Source organism: Numenius arquata, chromosome 8 (assembly GCF_964106895.1).
Source record: "Numenius arquata chromosome 8, bNumArq3.hap1.1, whole genome shotgun sequence".
In the NCBI taxonomy this organism is placed as follows: Eukaryota; Metazoa; Chordata; class Aves; order Charadriiformes; family Scolopacidae; genus Numenius; species Numenius arquata.
The window spans coordinates 49,727,407-49,746,203 of record NC_133583.1 but is presented as its reverse complement, the minus strand read 5'-3'; the positions used below and the strand labels follow the sequence as shown (position 1 = coordinate 49,746,203).

The window sequence follows — 18,797 nt, the reverse complement described above, 5'->3', positions numbered from 1 at the left end:
CAGGGAAGAATAAGCACCCTGCTAGCTAAGTGTATGATGCTGCCTCAGGGCTTTCTGTTTACCTCCTTGAACTTCTCCAGAGAGTGCTCAGGTCCAAAGACAAACTGGAGCAGCACCACCTCGCTGTGGCAGCTTGGTCGCCCCTTGGAGTTATAGATGTGGGTGGCTACCCGGTGCAGAATGGAGGTACTGATGACCTGCGAGTGGCGCAGCGCAGACACAATCTCATCATCCAGGAGCCAGCGAATCTGAGCAGAGCAAGGACACAGTGCAAGACCTAGGTGGCCAGCATTTGCACAGCTGCCCCAATTCTGATCCAGGTCCCAACAGGATGAGGACAGTCGCTCTCATCACCTACATCCCCTCATTCCTTCTCAATGTACCTAAGAAAAGGTCTTTGGAAGAGAGGTCTGTCTGTCCCACTCCCACTGCAGTAAGAATTTTGCCAGGGTAATCCCACACTTTTGGGAAGCACAAAGCCAATGGCTTGTGTGAAGGCCTGAAAGGCACTTCAGTTGACAGAGGCTGCTGCTTGGAGCGGGCAAGGAAGTGCAGAACAGCAATTGCGCATCGTGGCCACATTGCTCCAGCTGGAAGCAAGAAGCAGTCAAGGCTGGCTTACCTCATTCATAGTGGCTTCAATAGCCTGCCTGTGCACTCCAGGGAGGTTGGAAAGTGCAGAGTGCCTAAGAGAGAGGAGAAGAATCAACCAGTCACTCTCATGCATGCAGCCACCACAGTGCAGCTCCTAGGCAGCAAAAGGAGCCCATGAGGAAGTTGCTACATCTGCAGTGCCATACCTCTCATCTCCTGTGGATGGGAGCCGTTCCAAGTTGTGCATGATATCCTCATCTGACCGAAAAGAAGATGGTTGGCCTGGAGAGCGTGTGAAGGACACACTGCTCTCTGAGGTGCATCTGCCACAGAAGAGAGAGCAGTCTGAGCATCAGCTTTTGAACCAGAGAAGATAAACAGATACAGGCTCTAGAGAGAAAAAAAAGGATCTCTAGAGAAGGTGAGCCCTTGTTGGAAAAATCTTAATTTTCTTAGGGCTGTGAGAGGCTCTGTGAGAAAGATAATCTCAAGTCTCAGCACATGGAGAGGAGCTGAAACTGGCTGGCTGGGAAGGGCAGGCAGAGGGTGGGTGAGTGACTGGGCCTCTTTCCACCTACCTATTGTGGAGAATGTCTGTGTTCACAACTTCTATCTCCAGGGGCAGTGTCAGCACAAAGATGTCCAGGGTCACACAGAGGTCCCCCAAGTCAATGGTGTTCAAGCCCTGGCAGCTTTCCAGGCAGCCCAGAACTTCCCCTGAGGAGAGATCACACATGAAGGGAATCAAACAACAAACAGCTCTGCTTACACACATACACACCCTGGTGGCAAGTACAGAGACTGCAAGAGGTGGCTGTCCTAGACAGACTCAAGAAGGCCACCCTCCCCCGTGCAACTTTCATCCTTTCATGACCAATCCCACAGCAAGTGGAAGACCTGATAAAAAAGCCCTTATCTGATGCTGGGAGACCCTGGGGGCTCCGTACAGGGAGGGCTGGTCCAGAGGGACTGCTGTTTAGGACACAGCACGTTTGTTCCAGGGGCTGCCCACCCAGCAGGGACCTGAGAGAAGCCCTACTGCCCTTTAACCTCACAGCAAGGCTTGCTCTTACCTAGACAAGTTGGAAGGGACTGCACGGGCATGGAGCTGTGCTGGCTACGCAGCTTCACTGAGCAAGTGAGGTGTACAAAGAGCGGGGGCATCTCCTGCTCCAGGAACTCCTGTTCATTGAGTGAGTCCCCTCCCAGCACACTGAAGGAGTCATCATCCTGGTTCACCGTGTTAGAGTCTGAGAGAGAATCTGTATCTGGGAACTCATGCTCCAGCTTCTCACGGTATTCCACCTCCAGCTCTGGGTCGCTCTCTGTGGCAATGCAGCACCCAGACACGGTTCCTGTTGACACAGGTTCCCTGTTAGCAAACCAGGCCCACGTCCCCAGAGACCCCATCAGACACAGTCAAGCTCTGAAAGGCATCACCACAGTGAGACTACAGACACTTCCTTCTTCAGGACAGAGTGAGCAAATGTTACCTTCTTCAGCTGCCAGTTCTGCCTCTGATCCCTCCATGTCCTCACTGCCTTTCCTGTCTGCCTGATCCCGAGATGCCTCTTCCTGAGATAGAGAGAGGAAGGGCAAATACTAGAACCATGCCAGGCAGTGAAACAGGCTTTTAATGGCCCCCCCGCCAGGGGCATAATCTACCCATGAGTCTGCCAGCCCTAAATTCAGACCTTACACCAAGCAAAGCTACTTCCCTCCACAAGGACTAGGTGCCTGCTAGGGTAGCACCATGCCTACCTCTTTCTTGGCCGATGGCGGGCAATAGAAGAAATAGTGAGGATTTGATGGCACTGGCTTGAAATGTAAGCTTCCAATTTCCAGGAATTTTTCCTAAAAGAGAAATCCCAAACATGAAGCAGACATTCTACTCTCCTGCAGGAGCCAGGCCGAGCTCCCACGTTCCTCACCTGGATAATTTTATGCAAGTCAGGGTGTGCCTGGCAGGGCTGTCCAATTTCCAGCAGCGAGAGGGGAAACTCTGAGCAGCAGCTGGTGCCCATACTGCTCTTTGGCTCCTCTGTAGGGCTAGCAATGTTATGGGAGTCCTGCTCGCTGTAGTCCTCCATTTCCGCACTGACAGGATTGTGGACAGGTCAGACAGGCAAATTGAGAAACAGGAATAGTTGTATATATTATCTACCCTGCAAGCATCCCACCTCACAGCTCCCCACACCTTAGCTGAGTAAACACGATGTGACTTACACAGCCCTGACACCTACAGCCCCAGAAACCCTCCTGCCACCCACTAACCCAGATAAGCTCTTAGGCTGTCTGAAGCCAGGCCAGAGGCAGTTTAACCACACTGATCCTGTGGCCAGGTACTCTACACCACGCTACACACCCTCCCTGGGAAATAGAGACATGTGGCTGAGTACAGGGGACAGGCCTGGAGCAATCTGAATTACCAACAGGGTACCTCACAGCAAATACCACCACCCCAGCATCCCTAGTGTCTTGGCAGCACAGAGCAGAGTGCAAAGCTCAGGCACACGCTCACTCAACAGCTCCATGGCAGAAGCAGTTCCTAAAACTCAGAAAAAGCAATCTGGGGAGGGGGATGTCATTGGGTCAAAGTACTCCCAAGGTATTAAAATTAGTAATACAGATGGCAGATCTGGGTGCAATGTGTCACAAGCTATACGCCCTTCAGTAATGTTTATATAATCTGCACTGGAATAGGTGATTCATAACATTTTATAAACAAAAAAAACGTTCCCACAGTTTTTCTCTGGGAAAACAGCACTTGAAGAAGTCATCTGACTTTCCAAATACTAAGTGTTCTTCAAAACCACAGCCTCATCTCAATGGCTTACAGTGTAAGAAGAAATAGGATTTCTTCTAGCGAATGAAGGAATGCTAGTGAATTCACATACAGGAACTGAGGATAGTCAAGTGCAAACAGAGGGCAAAAGACCTAAAGAGGGTGTTTCTTCAACAGACACTAAGGCACAGTAGAGTACTCTTTCCCCTCCTTAAGTTTCCAGAGGCCATACAAACCTCTGAAATACCCTAAGGAATAGCAGGACAGAAGTTTAGCATCATATTCCAATTCTGCCTTGTATTTCTCTTGTGATTTTTTTCCAGAGTTTTAATTTAAAAAAAATGACATTTTATTCATTAGAAGATAACAAACCTGTCATTTTCACCGAAGTTAATAGCAAACTCAAATTTGAGTCAAGCAAGTTGGAGAGTTACTTGCAGACAAACTGTCCTCCAGCTCAGGCCAGATGGGACAGTAATGAGCTAAGATTACAAGAGAAAGTGAAAGGATGGATGTCACCAGAGATTATAAGAATGAGAAGGTCCTGGTGGACATCATACCAGGCAAGTATCCCACTGGCAATATTTGTCCTTGCATGTGGCTCTGTTAGACCCTGCCCTACAACATTCCTTCTCGCAGGTAGCGGAAGATGCTTAAAGATCTGTCCTGGCCCAATAAGGGCCATAACATAAGCATGGCCAAGGTGGGCCCCTACCTTGATTCAGAGACCAAGACACCCCGTTCCCTAGAGTTCTGCTCCTCTTCTTGCTCTATGCTGCCCACTTGGAAGCTGGCTGTCTTGGAGTGCGTATGGAAATGTTGGTGGCTCTCTCGGAATGAGCGGACATGGCTGCACACCGTCAGCAGGAAGTTGGTGATATCAATCTCTTGGAGCAGCTCCTCACAGTAGTCCATGGCTGTAAGCAGGTCCTGGGAGCTGATGCTGTGTGACTGCTGAAGGCTCTTGAACAGCCCTACAGATCAAACACGATGCCTGAGCGCCTCACCAGAAGGATGCAAGGCCTTGGGACTCAGGCAATAGCCACATACAGATTTTCATCACGTCCCAACATAGAGACAAAACTCAGCCAGGATGCCTAATGCTACACGTCAGCCTGGGTTGTGTCATGCTAGAGTGGCCTAGGGATCTGCCACCCTGAAGGTGAGAGGAAAAAGTCGAAGAAGGGACCTCCCTCCACAGCACTGCACAGGTCCAAGGACAGCCTATGCAAGACCCACAGGGAATGCACAGAGACATCTTTAAGCCCCTCCTGGTAGGAAACCAGTCCGACAGCTCCGTCGTTTTCTCAGTGTAAGATCACAAGAAAAATGAGACATTGCTTTCTTAAAAGAAGATCCAGCCCCAGCCCCAACCCCAGCCCTGCCTTAGCTCCATCGTGCTGCTCCTCACCTTTCACATAGCACTGGTGGGAATGCTCCTGCAGCAGCGTGCAGTAACTCACCAACTCCTTATGCTTGTGGTCTAGCCAAGCAGCAGTAGGAGGACGTTCCAGAGACTGGGACCTGGAAAAGAGGTGCCACCACCTTCAGCACCTATGTTTTAGGCTAAACGGCTCTGGCACCAGGAAAGCAGGGCCCTAGGGCATGCACATGCACAGGCCATAGCTGCTATAAGGCAGAGAGACCAAGCCAAGAGAATAAGGCAGGGCTACAGCCAGCCTCTTGTCAAGGAAGCTGCTCTGTTTCCTGTTTAGTAATCAAGTATGATTGGTATTACCTGAAAAAGATGTCCCGGGGAGGACGGTGCACCCGTGGGCTGACAAGCTGCTCTCGTAACAGCTCCAAAGAGCAGCTGTAGATGTAAATGGGGCAGCGAAATCGGCGGCAGTCGCCTAGCTCAGATTGGGAGTTCTGGCGACAGAAGGAGATATGTACATCTCTCCGCGAGGGACCGCCCTGTTCTCCAGGGTCCCGGCTTGCTTCTGCAAAAGAAACAGTCCCAAGATAAAGGCTCCTCATTGCTCGTCTGAGAGGTCACAGTCCTCACAGGAGCAACCACAGGTAAGTATTAGTTTTACAAGCTTCTCACTGCTCCAATCTCAGGGGCCATTCTCCTCACGCAACACTCGACCACTCAGCCCAGTGATTTGGCCACACTGACCCCCTTCTTAAGCAGCCATGTCTGTTCACCACTGCCACTTTCTGCAGTAGCACAACCCTTCATCCACATTGCAGGCCTGGCTGACTGCACCAGGGGCTGTGCAGTCAAATCCCATATACATCAAAGACCTGGGCCCTTCTCCCTAAGACAACGTGCTGCTCGTAGTGCCAGTCTGGACCATGACACAAGAGTCTCTGACCTTCCAGTGCAACCCAGCAGTGCCATTCCTGGTAGTTTCTATCTACTTGCAACCTCCTTGCCCACAGGGAGCCACCCTTGGGCCACGGGCACTCAGCTCACATTACACTCCCTCACCCCCTCCACGAATATCATGAAAGTTGTGTCCCTTTTCCTGACTCTGACTCCGCTGACAGCCAGGCAGGAGCTGACAGGCTGTAGCAACCTGTTACTTGTCCTACCTCAATCTGCCCAGCAGTGTGCTTGGGAATAGCAAGGATACTAATACTAATACTTTAGCAAGGTGCTGCCCTGATGGCGGTACCGTGGGCTGGTGTTACACTGAGGGTAGGTAATGGCACTGCAGCATCCCCTTCTTCAGCCTCAGCCCCAACTCGCTCTGCGCTGACAGGTCCCAGGATATCCTCTCCGGATTGACTCTCATCTTTTGGAGGTTTGTCCAACCCGCAAGCCATCAGCTTCTGTACATCTGGAAGAAAACAAAATAAAATCACCCTCTGTCCAGTGAGAACAGTTTAACCCCTCCATCTACATTCCCAAGGGGGCACATGTCCCTGCCACCTCTTTGTGTGTGTGAGCAGCTCCACACAGTACTTCCAGCTGAGCCTCGCAGCCTTTACCAGCAGCTCAGTGGAAGCCACACCTGTGCCAATGCCCAGAAGCTGGGACTCTCCCAGACCATTCCATTAGCAGTCTCCTTATTCCCTTCATTAACAACCCTACCGGGAAAATGGTCCAATGGTTGCAGCCAGCAAATTACTTGAAGCCACATCCCCTGCCTGAAAATACCACATGGGCACCACCGAGAAGAGCAAAACATACAGCACTTTGCACCACTCTATTCCTAGCCACATGGTGCAAAAAGACTGGGTCTAGAATCTGCTGTTCAATTTTCTCTTCACCCTACCAGAGCTGGTTCTGGGCTTGCTGTTTTCCTGAGGAGGCTCTTGGGAATGCTACCTCCTCTTGCTCCCCACAACATGCAGTCTCACCTGAGAAGGTGGCTGGCAGGAAGGTCAGGAACACATGCTGGGGGTTGACCAGTTTGGCATAACACCGCCACTGTGGGGGAAAGGGCCCCGTCCTGTCACTCAGGGTCACGTCATCCTCAGGCAGCTCTGTGTTTCCAAGGCTCTGATGAAAGAGCAGAAGCTGGATAAGTTCATCGCCTCAAGGTAGGCTTGTGCCATGTGCTGGCAGCAACAACACAGAGCAAGTTCCTCCATGAATGCCAGTTGACACAGCACTGAAATCACCCTGGCCACCCACTGCACCTTTCTCAGAGCAGCCTCGCTCCAGCACACAGTCAAGAGATGCTTAGCCAACTTTGCTGGGGCCAATTCTGACCTCCAGGCAGTGACCGGCCATGGTTTCTGAGCAATCTGTGGCACAGCATCAGCGCTGATGTAGCAGACTAGATCCATGGTGAATGCAACTACCCCACACCTACCAGATTCCTGCTTGACTTCAGCCACAGGCCACAGCTTAAACTGCTGCCAAACATGGGGAAAACACCAGCCTTTCAATCTCTTCTCAACCCTTCTATTAACTCTCCTGCTCTTCACCAGCTGCTGCCTTCCCTTCCGAGGGGGCTCAAGAGAAGGACGGCAGTGTAGCAGTACCTGCAGTGTACTTGTGGAGCCGGTCATATCCCTGGTGCCATTGCTGCCAACAAGATGATAGGATGCAGAAGCATCCTGCTGCTCCAGGGTCCCAGAGGCTTTCACAGTTTCTTCTGAAATGGAGCACAGAGAAACCAACTTGAGAAACACCAGCTGAGGAAGAGACTTGAAAGCAAGGCTCCTGAAACACCCCAGCTCCCGGTGTCACTGCTGCCATGCTCCTGGCCCTTACCTCTGATCACAGGGAGCGTGAAGAGGGGTTGATGACCATCACGATCCCGTTGCAGAACCTGCTCCATGAAAGCCACATGATCAGCATCAGCCATGGGGATCTCCCGGTCACTGAGATCATGCTGCAGGCAGCCATGGAAGAGGTTTAGTAGCATTTCATTGGGCACAAGCGAAGAATCCTTGGTCACCTCCTCATTCTCTGCTCCAAAACAGAACCATGGCAGCTTCAGAGACAGCATCACCACAACCACCACCTAACCAGGCACCCAGGAGACAGCTCTTTGCAAAGCCAAGAGTTTCCCCCAGGACCTCTGCAAGGCTGACTTGGAGGGTGTCAGGAAACCCTGGAGTTGCAGCATCATTAGCTGCCCTGCACTGACTCACGCTGCTACTGTAACTGTTCTGGAGATGATTGGGGCTAAAGATAAGAAACCACCGCCACAGAGCAACAGTCTAGGTTCAATGTTTTCAAAACAACTCTTCCAAAACTATCATCCCAAGGAAGATAGCAATACACCTAGACAGCTCTGGGGTTGCAGAGACAGGAAGAACTGAGCTACTGAAAATGGCATGGCAGCTCTTGCACACCTGCTGCCCAGGGAGACAAACACACAGCACAGGGTGCCCATAGACATGGAGGGAGGACAAGAGAAGGCAGGCGGTGAAGAGGCACCTACCTTTTGTCAGCATTAGGAAGAACATTTCAACCTGCTGGCACCTGGGCAGCAGCTTCAGGAGGTTGAACTGGAATGGGATCTCATGCACTCGAAAACCAGCCCCCATGTCTGGATCTGCAACAAGAATTGGGAATGTAACATTCTGTGGGCACCACATAGCCCTGCCTCCCAGGCCACCTCCACGTGCCTGGTGCCAGCCTAAATGCAGTGTAGGTAGCACAAGTGAAGGTAGACAGCAACACTGTCCCAACTCCTTCTGCTTGGGAGGGCAGAGGGATACAAAGGATGAATGTGGGGAAAGTGCAAAGTCTACCAGAGGCTGCAGCAGGTTGTGAGATATCTACAGAGAGGTACCTCGATGTAAGAGTCCCCTGGGCCTACTGCCACCTTCATACCAGGAGGGAACCACCATGAGGCCTTATGCAGCTCATGCTCAGAGATGCCAGGGAAGAAAACCCCAACATCAGTCTCGCAGGTAACACTGCTGGAGAGCAATGACTGTGCTGGGAGCCAGAGGCAGCCTGAATTACCAGCATAGTCAGGGACAAGGACCCCCCTGCTCTTCAGAGAGATTTCCCATCTGGAAGGCTTTGCATACCCCTGAAGGCATTTCCTGCCCTCTTCCTCAGGAAGGGGTCTCTGCCCTCCAGGTCCTGAGTTTTCCTGGCCCTCTTCCCCTCCCACAGGGCCAGTGATATGATCCAATAGGGTTCCCTCAGCTCCTGCCCTCAGCCTTTGGGATGATCCTGGCTCCCTCAAACCCACACAATATCTGCACGACTCACCTTCAGTAGCTTTGGTGTCTGAAGGAGGGCAGACCCACTCCTTGTTCTGGCACAGCTGGCTGATGTACTCAAAGGTCAGCATAGTGGCAACGCACGCAAGGTCTCGGGGATAGAGCTGCAATAAGCAGTCAAGGCTCAGCTGTATGCAGCAGAATTATTACCCCCAAATGCAGGAGAGAACAGTCTAAAAGCAAAGAGAGGAAACACCCATAATCCCATCCCGACTTGACCTATTGTCACTCATTGCACCCTCCTCCTCCACAAAGCCTTCAGCCTCTTTTGCCTTGTTTAGGAGGTGCATTGGCAGTTCTGCCTGCAATCCCTGCTCTGGTCCAACTTGCTCCCCTCCATTGGAATGGCTCTTGACAAAGTAATTTGTATTTTCCCACCTATCCCAGAGCAGCATTCCATCCACTGCCCTGCAATCCAGAATCCTTTTCCATCCAGTAGCCCGGTTCCTCTTTTAGAAATCTCAGGCTGTTAAAGGCATTCCCTTCTCTTCTGGCCCTTAATAATTCACCTGCAGTGTTGCAGTGCATTTGCAATAAACCCTTCTCCCTCCAAAAAAGAGCTCTTTCCCCTACCCCTTCAGGAACTCACCGCTTTAGGTATTTTCTGGTAGGGCAAGCCATGGAGATGCTTCCAGTTCTCAGCAGTACTGTGGACGTGGCCACTCTGTGGCTCTACCCAGCACTCAGTGACCAGGTTCAGTTCTGTGTCTACCTCAATGGCCTCCACCTCCGTATCATTGTCATCATCTGTGGAAAAGCTGGAGGAAAGACAGAAGGCAAGCCCCGTGAGATGGCCCAGAGCCAGCAGCCCACTGCAGCTCCTCTCAGAGTTGTGAGAACAGCCACACAAACCCTAGGTTTGCAGGCAAAGCCCCAGCTAACTTGTGATCAATCCATGACAGCTAGTTGTCTGTACTAGATGATGGAAAACTCCCTCCTTCCCACATAGGGAAAGTTTGGAGCCGTGACTCTGCTGACAGCCCTCCCTGGGAGCATGGCAACAGCCTCACCTGTCCTTGGTGGAGGTGGAGTGGGGCGGGAAGAGGATGTACTGGACGACACAGGTGTGCTTCTCCTTGCCACTGCTGCTCTCACTTGAGCCATCGATCTGGAGGGGAGACACTGCATGAGCCTGGTCAGCAGCAACAGCCTGCACCTACTCAGTGCCCCCCTACACAACACAGCACCACGACCCAGCTTCACTGGTAGCAGAAGAGAGAGGGAGCCTGTCCCAGCCCTAAAAACTCCTCCAGTGCACTATATCTGTACCAGCAAAGCAGCCCTCTAACTGCAGATGAAGACAGGAAAACGCCCAACCCACAAGCAGCTTTACTTCAGGGGAAGAGGCAGGTCTACCTGTACATGTCATGGGTGCATGCTAGAAGCGGATGGAAAATCCCATCACAGGAAGAAGCAAGGAAGGATTGTGCCCATGCTACAGCACCCAGGCTCACCTGTATAGGCAGCTCCAGGACCATGTTGATAATTCCATCCCCACTGGATGCAAAGTGGAAACCCTCTGACAGACGAACCCTGGCAACAGAGAGGCGGTCAGACATAGAGAACTCCTCTACCCATACTGCAAGTCTTAAATATGAGAACAACTGTACCCTTCACCCCATAACACCTTCCTTCCCGAGACAGGGAGCTACACACAGAGAATGGGGAGATGCAATGCTTTGCACAGGACAGTCTGTGTGAAGATCAGCATACTCCAAGCACAGTAACACCTCTTGCCCTTTTGTATGTTTTCCAGCACTCTCCTTTTCCTCAACTGCAGCTGCAGAACTGGGTAAAGCACTAAACCAAGTTGTTCTAGAAGCTGTGTACAGGACCAAAACCTTTTGCACAGCAGCTTCAACTGTTACTTATAAGGCAGCTTCAGATCCACTCTGCTTTCTCTGCATCCCCAGGATTAGCTGGAGAAAGCATCCTCGTTCAGGTGTGCAACTTACTCTGTGAGTGTGGAAAGCAGCTGGGCTACAGCAGTGATGGGCACAGCTGGTGCCAGCCCCGACTGGACGCTCCAGATCCAACGCTGGTGATAGAAGTAGCGGGACAGCGAGGCCAGGGTGGAAGAGGCAGTACGATTGGCCACCATAGTGAGTGGGCCAGACACTGGGGGATGCTCCAGGTTGAGAATGAAGGGGGCTCGATAGTCAGAAGGCAGCTTCTCATACCTAGGAGAGGGCAGAAGCACGGTTTGCTGAAGTGGAAAGAATGCTATGCTCAGGGCCAGAGCTGTCTGGATTCACAGCCCGCTTGCTGGGCCCAGAACAGAGCCCCCCAGCAGCACAACACATCTAGCCCAGCACAGGATCCTGCTCAGACAGCACTAACTAAATTTACTCCTGCATCATATTAGTTAGGAGTAACAAACCTGCCTGTCCAGCAAGGCCCCCTGCTGCAAGTCACAGCCCTCCCAGATTACAGCTGCCATTCCCAGCCACACAACCCAAACCCACCCCCACAAGCACCAGCTTCACAGCACTCTCATCCTGCAACTGGCAGCACCATCCCCAGACTCTCCTCTCTCCCACTTCCCAGGGAAAGGGTGCTGTGCTGATGGCCTGGATCTTCATCACTACCTTATGAGTAGCTTCTCCAATGGTTTGTGCAGCACAACGAGGCAGGGTCTGTCTGAGAGGGCTGATTGGGCCCCAGCCACAGGTGGAGACTTGGAGGGAGAACTACTGCCAAACATTTTCCTCTTTGCTTTTGGAGTTGCCTCCTTGCTCTGGACCCTGTGGGGAAAGCGCAGCTGCAAGATTCGGTCCCGTAACTCCTCCACTATCTGTCATGGCAAAAGCAAAAGGTAAACATGACCACCTTTGCTGGAGACATAAGCTGCTCAAAATAAGCTTCCAGAAGAAGAGCCTGACTAAAAAGAACTGAGCACTCCTTAAATATACAGATAAGTAGGAGTTCAGGGTCATTTCACTTCTGAGGCACTAGCAAGATCAAAATGACACAAGGCATTTAGGTCCACATTTTAACAACTACAAATATTTTTAAAAGCAAAAGAAAGGTCCAAAAAACCCCAAAGATTATTTCAAGGCTGAAGAAAGTGCCTTCCATAACTCTGATGAAAAACAAATTAATTGCATATCAGCTCTTCCACAGAAGGAAGTCCGAGTACCCACCCTCACTCCTCCCCTCCTCCTCTCCTCAACAGCCTACAGTAAATGTAAACTAGTACATATAAGATAGAGCCAGACTGTTCCCACAGCTGATGTGTTCCCCCACTATCACGTTCATGTGTCAAACCTTTATGGTAAAAGGTTTCAAGAGCTTAGGTTATTTTTTAGGTTAATTTTTTCCAAGATACTTTCAAAACGACTTCCTGATTACTCTTTTTAGCTTTTAGCAGCTCTGAATATGGATCTACCCACACTAGCATCTGATCCCCACATTGCCCCCATGTTTTCTTTGAAATTTCCACAGTTAGGTTTCTTTTCATGATCTTTGTTCCACTCCTTTTAATTTCCATTACCATTGTAGGCAAACAGGAGAACAGCAGCTCTCCATCTCCCTCCTCAATATCAATTATTTCAGCAACTTTCCCCATCATTATTATGTCTTTTTTTTTTTAAGGAAAGGAGTGTCCCCAAAACCAAATGGTAAGCAGAGCTATTTTCTGCACTACGATGCCACTTGGGTCCCCTTCGTGATTTCATACTGATAATACAGTATCGCTGATGGTGTTTAAGCTTCCAAATCCAAGGTGCACTATTTTGCAATTGCAATACTGGCTTCCAGCCACCATCTTGCTGCTTAGGCGTCCACAAAGCACATAGGATGAAAGGGCAGAGAAAACCAAATAGCTTTGTGCCACCTGCAGATGTTCCCAGTTTACTACCTGCAGATGAGTTCCCTACCGCTTGACTAGTAAAAAGATTGGGAAAACCACAACCAGCTTCTGCTTTGATGAGAACACAGCACTTTTTCAATTTTCTTGTTTTGTCTGTTTTATGACACCCCATTCCTACTCCAGTTCTACAGTTGTGCCCTATATGGAGGCTCACCAAAAGCCGTCTGAAAGTCAGACTCTGTCAGGTGCTCTCCTCCCCTTGAACACTGGGAATGTGAATAGCTCAACACAAAAAAAAAAAAATCATTCCCCTTAACCAAGGCAGGCTAAGTTCTACTGCCATCCTCCACACTGGGTAGCTAATCAGCCCTATGGCAGAAAATAAATAAAAAAAAAAAAGAAAGAAAAAGGTTGTGCATGATACAATTTATGATCTATGTACAGCTCCTGCTGCAATGATCCAGAGCTTGCCCAGAGCTGCAGGGTATAGTGCCTGTCTCACACCTTCCTGAGACAGGTATTAACTTACACCTTCCAGAGGTAACTCCTTCATAAAACCTGTCACTTGGCATTACCAGCCCACATGTTGGCCCAGCAACCAGTGCCCAAAGCCTGGATCCCCTAAAGACATGAAAGGGCAGATACTCTAGACTGCCAGAGCATTTAGTGTTATCTGGGTTCATTATCTCAGAAAGAGATGGTCCTTCCCATGTTTGTGGTTTGTCCCCTTCTCCTCAGACTAGTCTAACACCAAAGCTAAGTGAGTCAAACAAAACATTTCTTTCATGAAGACAAAAGATCAAGATTTAATGATAAACCTCTTGTTTATAACAAAAGGTTCACACAGCTTAACAGCAGGACATATTTCTCATACTTACTGTTTTACCTAGGAACACTTAGAATTGTCTCAGCCTTTAGAGCTAGAGAAACAGTCCACACAATCACCCCACCTTCTGCACCTGACTAGGACAGCCCATTTCTTTTGATACAAAGAGGTTATTAAAAGTTTATCTAGCAGATTTGCATCTCTAAAACATTTTCTGAGTATTAAATTTTTTCCTCTCCCTGCACTGCTCACATTTTAACTCTAACTCCTCCTTGCCCAAATGATATGATACATATACACAATTCACCACCTACTGAAGCAGATAGCCCAGGGAACATGTAGTACAGCCATCAAGAGGCGTTCACAGATGAGTCAGACAAGTATCTGCTGCTCCTGAGAGACAGTATTGATTGTGCTTTGGTCACAAGGATAGACTAGATAACCTTTGAGTCATTTCAAGTCCCACAGTTGAATTAAGCACTGGGGAAAAACATTCATGTGACCAGCTATTCTATTGATCTTCGAGTCTTTGGGTTTAGATCTTTCATAGACTTAACACAGAAAGTTTTGTCCGAACTGTCCCTTTCCGTTACAGTAAATTCACACCCATCTAAGCCTTAACACAGTAGTTAGTTATTAGAGGATACCTGCCCACAGTGTCGCCTGTGATCTACCCACCACTTCCACATCCTGAACTTCTTGCTCTGCTCCTACCCCAGGAAGCAGCCAGCTAGCTCTCACCTTGTTCCTGGCCTGTGCAGGTGTGCCAATAGGGAACCCCAGCCGGAGAACCATGCAGGGAGCTTTGGAGATGATCCGCACCACATAAAACGAGGAAGGTGTGGGATCCTCAGAGCTAGGGAGGAGGGATTAAGACAGGGTTGAAACAGCACGGATCTTGCTGCTCTGTTGTGTCAGACCAAGTGGAGGCCTGTTCTGCACAGCTCAACAGCCTGCACAACTTGGCAGCAACACAGATCAGTTCTAATGGGCAGAAACCCCCCAGCTTGCTTCCTTCTCCCTCTGAGCTGCGCCTGGAACACAGTGGCAGCAGTTTAGAATACGCAGGGTTTCATACCCGCTTGTGTCACTCTTATCCTCTCCTCTAGGCATCTGCCTCTGGCCCATCACAGCGTACTGGTCTAACTAGATCTTTGGTCTGGCCATATGCCCGTCCCCATACACTCACCCATGTATCAGCTTGACGTAGGAGTAGCCCTCCACCAGCACAAAGCTGCTCCAGTCCCGCAGCAAAGAGGTGAGCGCCGAGTGGGAGATGCGGCACTGGATGGTGCTGTAGCGGCCGTTGTTGCCCGGCGTGTGCAGGTGCTTGGGCACAGGCCTGCAGGGTGTGGCAGAAAGTCATTTTAGAACCACAGTTTCTCTTCTTCCCCTGAAGCCCGGAGAGACTTTACTACATCCATTCCAGCTCATCCTCTGGCTGGTACATCAGCTTTATTCCACCACAGCAGCCAATACCAAAGCACCTCCCCTGCCTGTGCCTGTCCGTACCTGCCACACTCCCTGAGCACACAGGGATCCTGCTCTCCAACTTGCAGAGAGCACAGTCTTTTACTGTTTCTATCTCCCTCCATGCAATATATGCCTATTATTCACATAACTCTGCAACTAGGACCAGCCTCAGGAAAGCAATGCTTTTGGGGAAGACGTTTTCCAGCAGCAAACAAAAACATGGGGAATAGCTCCAGCTGGATGGTCCACACCCCCCGCCATCAGGAAACCCAAACCCAAGAGAGACTTGAGAAACAATTTATGCCCTTAAGAACAGCCCCTGCTCTTGACAAAGATGACTTCCCAACCTACAGTCTCTCTCAGATAAATGGGCCTTCACCTTCCACCAGCTCACACTAGCGAGGCCCTTCCCTTGGCCATAGGCACCTGCAGAACAGCTGCAACTCTGCGACTGGACTGAACTGGAGGCCCTGCTTTCCCAGGCTGGCCCACACTGTGCATGTGAGCTCAGTCCTACCAGTTACATACGTGTCATGCTCCAGAAGGAGGACTATACGATGCATGTGCAGCCACCTCTGCCAGAAGTTGGCATCCATGGAAAGGATAGGCTTCCAGTAGGAGGCAAACTGGGAATGGCTTGAGTCAGACCCACTGTGCTGCAAGGATAGCACCTGAGAAAATGAAAGGGCAATATTCAGCAAGAAACTGTCTGGTCCCACCCAGAGAGAGCAGGAATGTCTCTAGTGGCTGAGCTGTGTAAGTCTAGAAGGCTAGCCACATCCCTGGCTTTCGGTAACTGCCTCTCAGCCAAATAACTAAGTACGTTCACGTTGAAATAGGCAGTACAATGTAAACAAAAATAAATTACTTTCCTGAAACATCAAGTTAATTAGGACTTTAACTACTTTGCATCAAGTAAATCAACCATGGAAAAGATTGCATAGGTAATGGTGTGCTTTCTGATTGAGAGGGGGATATATGGCTTGTGTCAGCAGAGCAATTAAACACTGAGATAACTCATCTGAGAGTGCTCATGCAAATAGGGTACTGGCAATGGGTGGCATTGGGCAACTCTAACGTGTTTGTGTGGTAACACCATGATTCCACCAACTACAGCAACTCTGCTGACACAGAAAGAAAGTGGTGGTTAGCCATGAGATGGGACGCTCCAGATTTGCTATGTAGGGTTATGGATCCCACAGTGTAAATTTACCAGGCAAACATAAAGAAGTAAAGGGCTTATGCAATAAAATTAAAGGGACAGTTCTCTAAAATTAAAGCTCCCCTAGCTTTGATATCTGCTAGTCATCTTCTATCAATGCCAAGGACACTGCTAGCAGGGAGCCGATAATATGCCAGCACTTCTGCCCAGTGAGCTTCAATGAGTTTGAATTTTGCAGTGGAAACTATTAGCTCATATTTTGTTTAGTTTCTGCTGTGCAGATGACAAGTATCTCTCTTGCACCTTCCACATGAGCACTCAGAGCAATGAACCTATTAAACAATAACTACTCAGCACACCCTATATCTTCACCTGATGGTGCTGAGCTACATCACCAGCACACAAGCCTGCCAGCAGCAACTCCACACATATGAGGTATCCACTGAAAAAGCATGGCAAAAATAAGAGATCCCATCGGTCTCACACATCACATTACTACCAGGTAAAGGCTTCACAGCACACTTAGGAGACTTGCTGTGAGGCTTAGAGGTGTAGCTGCAGCAATAAAGACATAGGGTGGTGTTCAGAGGGGAAAAAGTATGGGATGGGATGTTCACAGGCATTGCATTGCACCTGAAATCTGTTACTGAGCAGGACAAAGAGCAAGAGATAAAGCCTGAGAGCTACAGAAGATCTTAATTGCCTGTTGGGACTCAGCATCCCCTGGTGCAAAACAGAATAGGCAAGAGGGACAACTTATCCCACATTAAATGGGAGAGAGAGGGAACATACCGGAGTGGTAGAGCCTGGGGGGATGTAGAAGAGTGGCACCCCATTCTTGGTGCTCTCAGGAATGGTGAAGTGTTCTGGAACTGTGTCAAAAGACTGCAGATGAACCAACATCTGATCTGTCTGGTTGATGCTGAAAGAGAAGAGGCAGTTAGTCACAAAAGCCCACACCCTTGCCCTTCCTGCCCCAGTCAGCCCAGTGCCTGCGCACACAGCACTCCCTATGTTTTGGCAGCCCATCTGCACCAACACAGCTTTCTAGGGCAATGCTGGGATTCAACACCTGATTGTAAAGAGCATGTTAAGGGAGTTCAAGAGTAACAGCCTTAAATACAAGGAGGATAAGAGTTGGGAATGAAGTGCTAGAAAAGGAATCTGCCGAATAGCAGGGAGTAACGGTCACCCTGGCCAGGAAATGGTTATAACCCACAACCCCTTCAGGCCTAGAGATAGGAGGTGTTCCTCCTTGTGTGACTGTGCAGCACAGCTGCAAGACTGTGCTGTAAGAACACACCACCTCCATGGGATGGCAGTCAGAGTTAAGGTTTGCATCACAGGATCAGGACTCAGGGGCAGCAATATCTTCACCATGAAGCAATCTTAGAGGCTATAGGCCAGCTCGAGTATTTTCCTTGGCTAGACGGCAAGTTTGTTGCCAGTCATGCCTCTTCCTGAGAGCATATTCCTTTGGGACCCTGGGTTGCGATGGCCACCTACATCACCCATGCCCCAGCATGCCAAGGAAGGATATTCTTGGTTACGTCAGACATTGGGAACTGCTGGGGATAGTCCGGCTCACCTTTGCAAGGTGTTCCAGAAGCGCCGGATAACTGTAGTGCGGTACAGACTGGTGATAGGCTTCCTCATGGTGCAGCTGATGTCATGCAAGATGTCATAGCTTCCTTCCATTGTCACTTCCACCCATGTGCTGCGCTTTGATGGGTCCAGGGGCCAGGGTGTCACAGCTAAGTACTCTATTCTCATGTTATGCTTCCAAAGCAGCACTAGTTTCACCTCTAGCTGAGATCCACCTGCATGGGAGCAGAGGAATAAGTTCAAGTGCTTGTTTGGTACACATCTGAGCTTTATTTCTGACCAGGGACTCCCAAGTATTGTGAGATTGTTTGACTACTATGAGGAGGACAAAGTGACCTAACAACTGTTTGCTCTAGCTGAAGTCATTCTCTCTCCTCCCCAACAGAGGGAGGCTTTGCTTACACAGTAGCATTTGGTGAACAGGTCTTTAAACGTACATGTAGAATATTCTACCTGCACAGACAGGATTTCATGCAATCTAGAACTTCAAGCATCAAAAGCTTCTCACCATGTTTACCCTAATCTCCTCCCAAAGTTAAGACGATTAAGACTGAATATTCACCTATTCTTCAAACTGTACATTTTTTTACCTTTTTCTTTAAGCGGGCCATTGCATCTCTAGCAAGATTAACACAAACACCTGACAGCAAGCATTACTGAGCCAGAAGAGAGGAAAACTGTCACAGTCCTGCTGACTGTGCATGTGTATTTGTACTGAAACAACCCAGGGAAACACATGACTTTCTATAACAGTGCCACACTGCTCTTTCAACTGCTCGATCATCTATTTTGATGTCCAGCCTGCCCTATAGTTTGCAGGACTTGCAGCATTTGTGACATAAGTGATTGGATGCACTGGAAACCGTCCGAACAGGTCATCAGCCTGGATCCTATG

The 18,797-nt window shown here is 49.6% G+C and overlaps 1 protein-coding gene across 1 annotated transcript in view; it reads right to left on the bottom strand.

Moving 5' to 3' along the window:
* The window catches only part of SZT2 (SZT2 subunit of KICSTOR complex), a 61,369-nt gene that overhangs the window by 30,206 nt on the left and 12,366 nt on the right, over positions 1-18,797 (bottom strand). Inside the window, exons 10-35 of the mRNA XM_074152878.1 lie at positions 17,886-18,117; positions 17,090-17,219; positions 15,664-15,806; positions 14,852-15,004; positions 14,404-14,518; positions 11,614-11,819; positions 10,981-11,205; positions 10,480-10,558; positions 10,036-10,133; positions 9,615-9,783; positions 9,015-9,129; positions 8,230-8,343; positions 7,554-7,751; positions 7,322-7,434; positions 6,692-6,833; positions 5,118-5,322; positions 4,791-4,903; positions 4,095-4,353; positions 2,526-2,691; positions 2,356-2,448; positions 2,088-2,169; positions 1,668-1,949; positions 1,173-1,311; positions 801-917; positions 623-686; positions 63-248 (exon numbers count right to left, since the gene is read on the bottom strand). Coding sequence (XP_074008979.1) covers positions 63-248; positions 623-686; positions 801-917; positions 1,173-1,311; positions 1,668-1,949; positions 2,088-2,169; positions 2,356-2,448; positions 2,526-2,691; positions 4,095-4,353; positions 4,791-4,903; positions 5,118-5,322; positions 6,692-6,833; positions 7,322-7,434; positions 7,554-7,751; positions 8,230-8,343; positions 9,015-9,129; positions 9,615-9,783; positions 10,036-10,133; positions 10,480-10,558; positions 10,981-11,205; positions 11,614-11,819; positions 14,404-14,518; positions 14,852-15,004; positions 15,664-15,806; positions 17,090-17,219; positions 17,886-18,117 — 3,938 coding nt within the window. The remainder of the gene's footprint in view (positions 1-62; positions 249-622; positions 687-800; positions 918-1,172; positions 1,312-1,667; positions 1,950-2,087; positions 2,170-2,355; positions 2,449-2,525; positions 2,692-4,094; positions 4,354-4,790; positions 4,904-5,117; positions 5,323-6,691; positions 6,834-7,321; positions 7,435-7,553; positions 7,752-8,229; positions 8,344-9,014; positions 9,130-9,614; positions 9,784-10,035; positions 10,134-10,479; positions 10,559-10,980; positions 11,206-11,613; positions 11,820-14,403; positions 14,519-14,851; positions 15,005-15,663; positions 15,807-17,089; positions 17,220-17,885; positions 18,118-18,797) is intronic.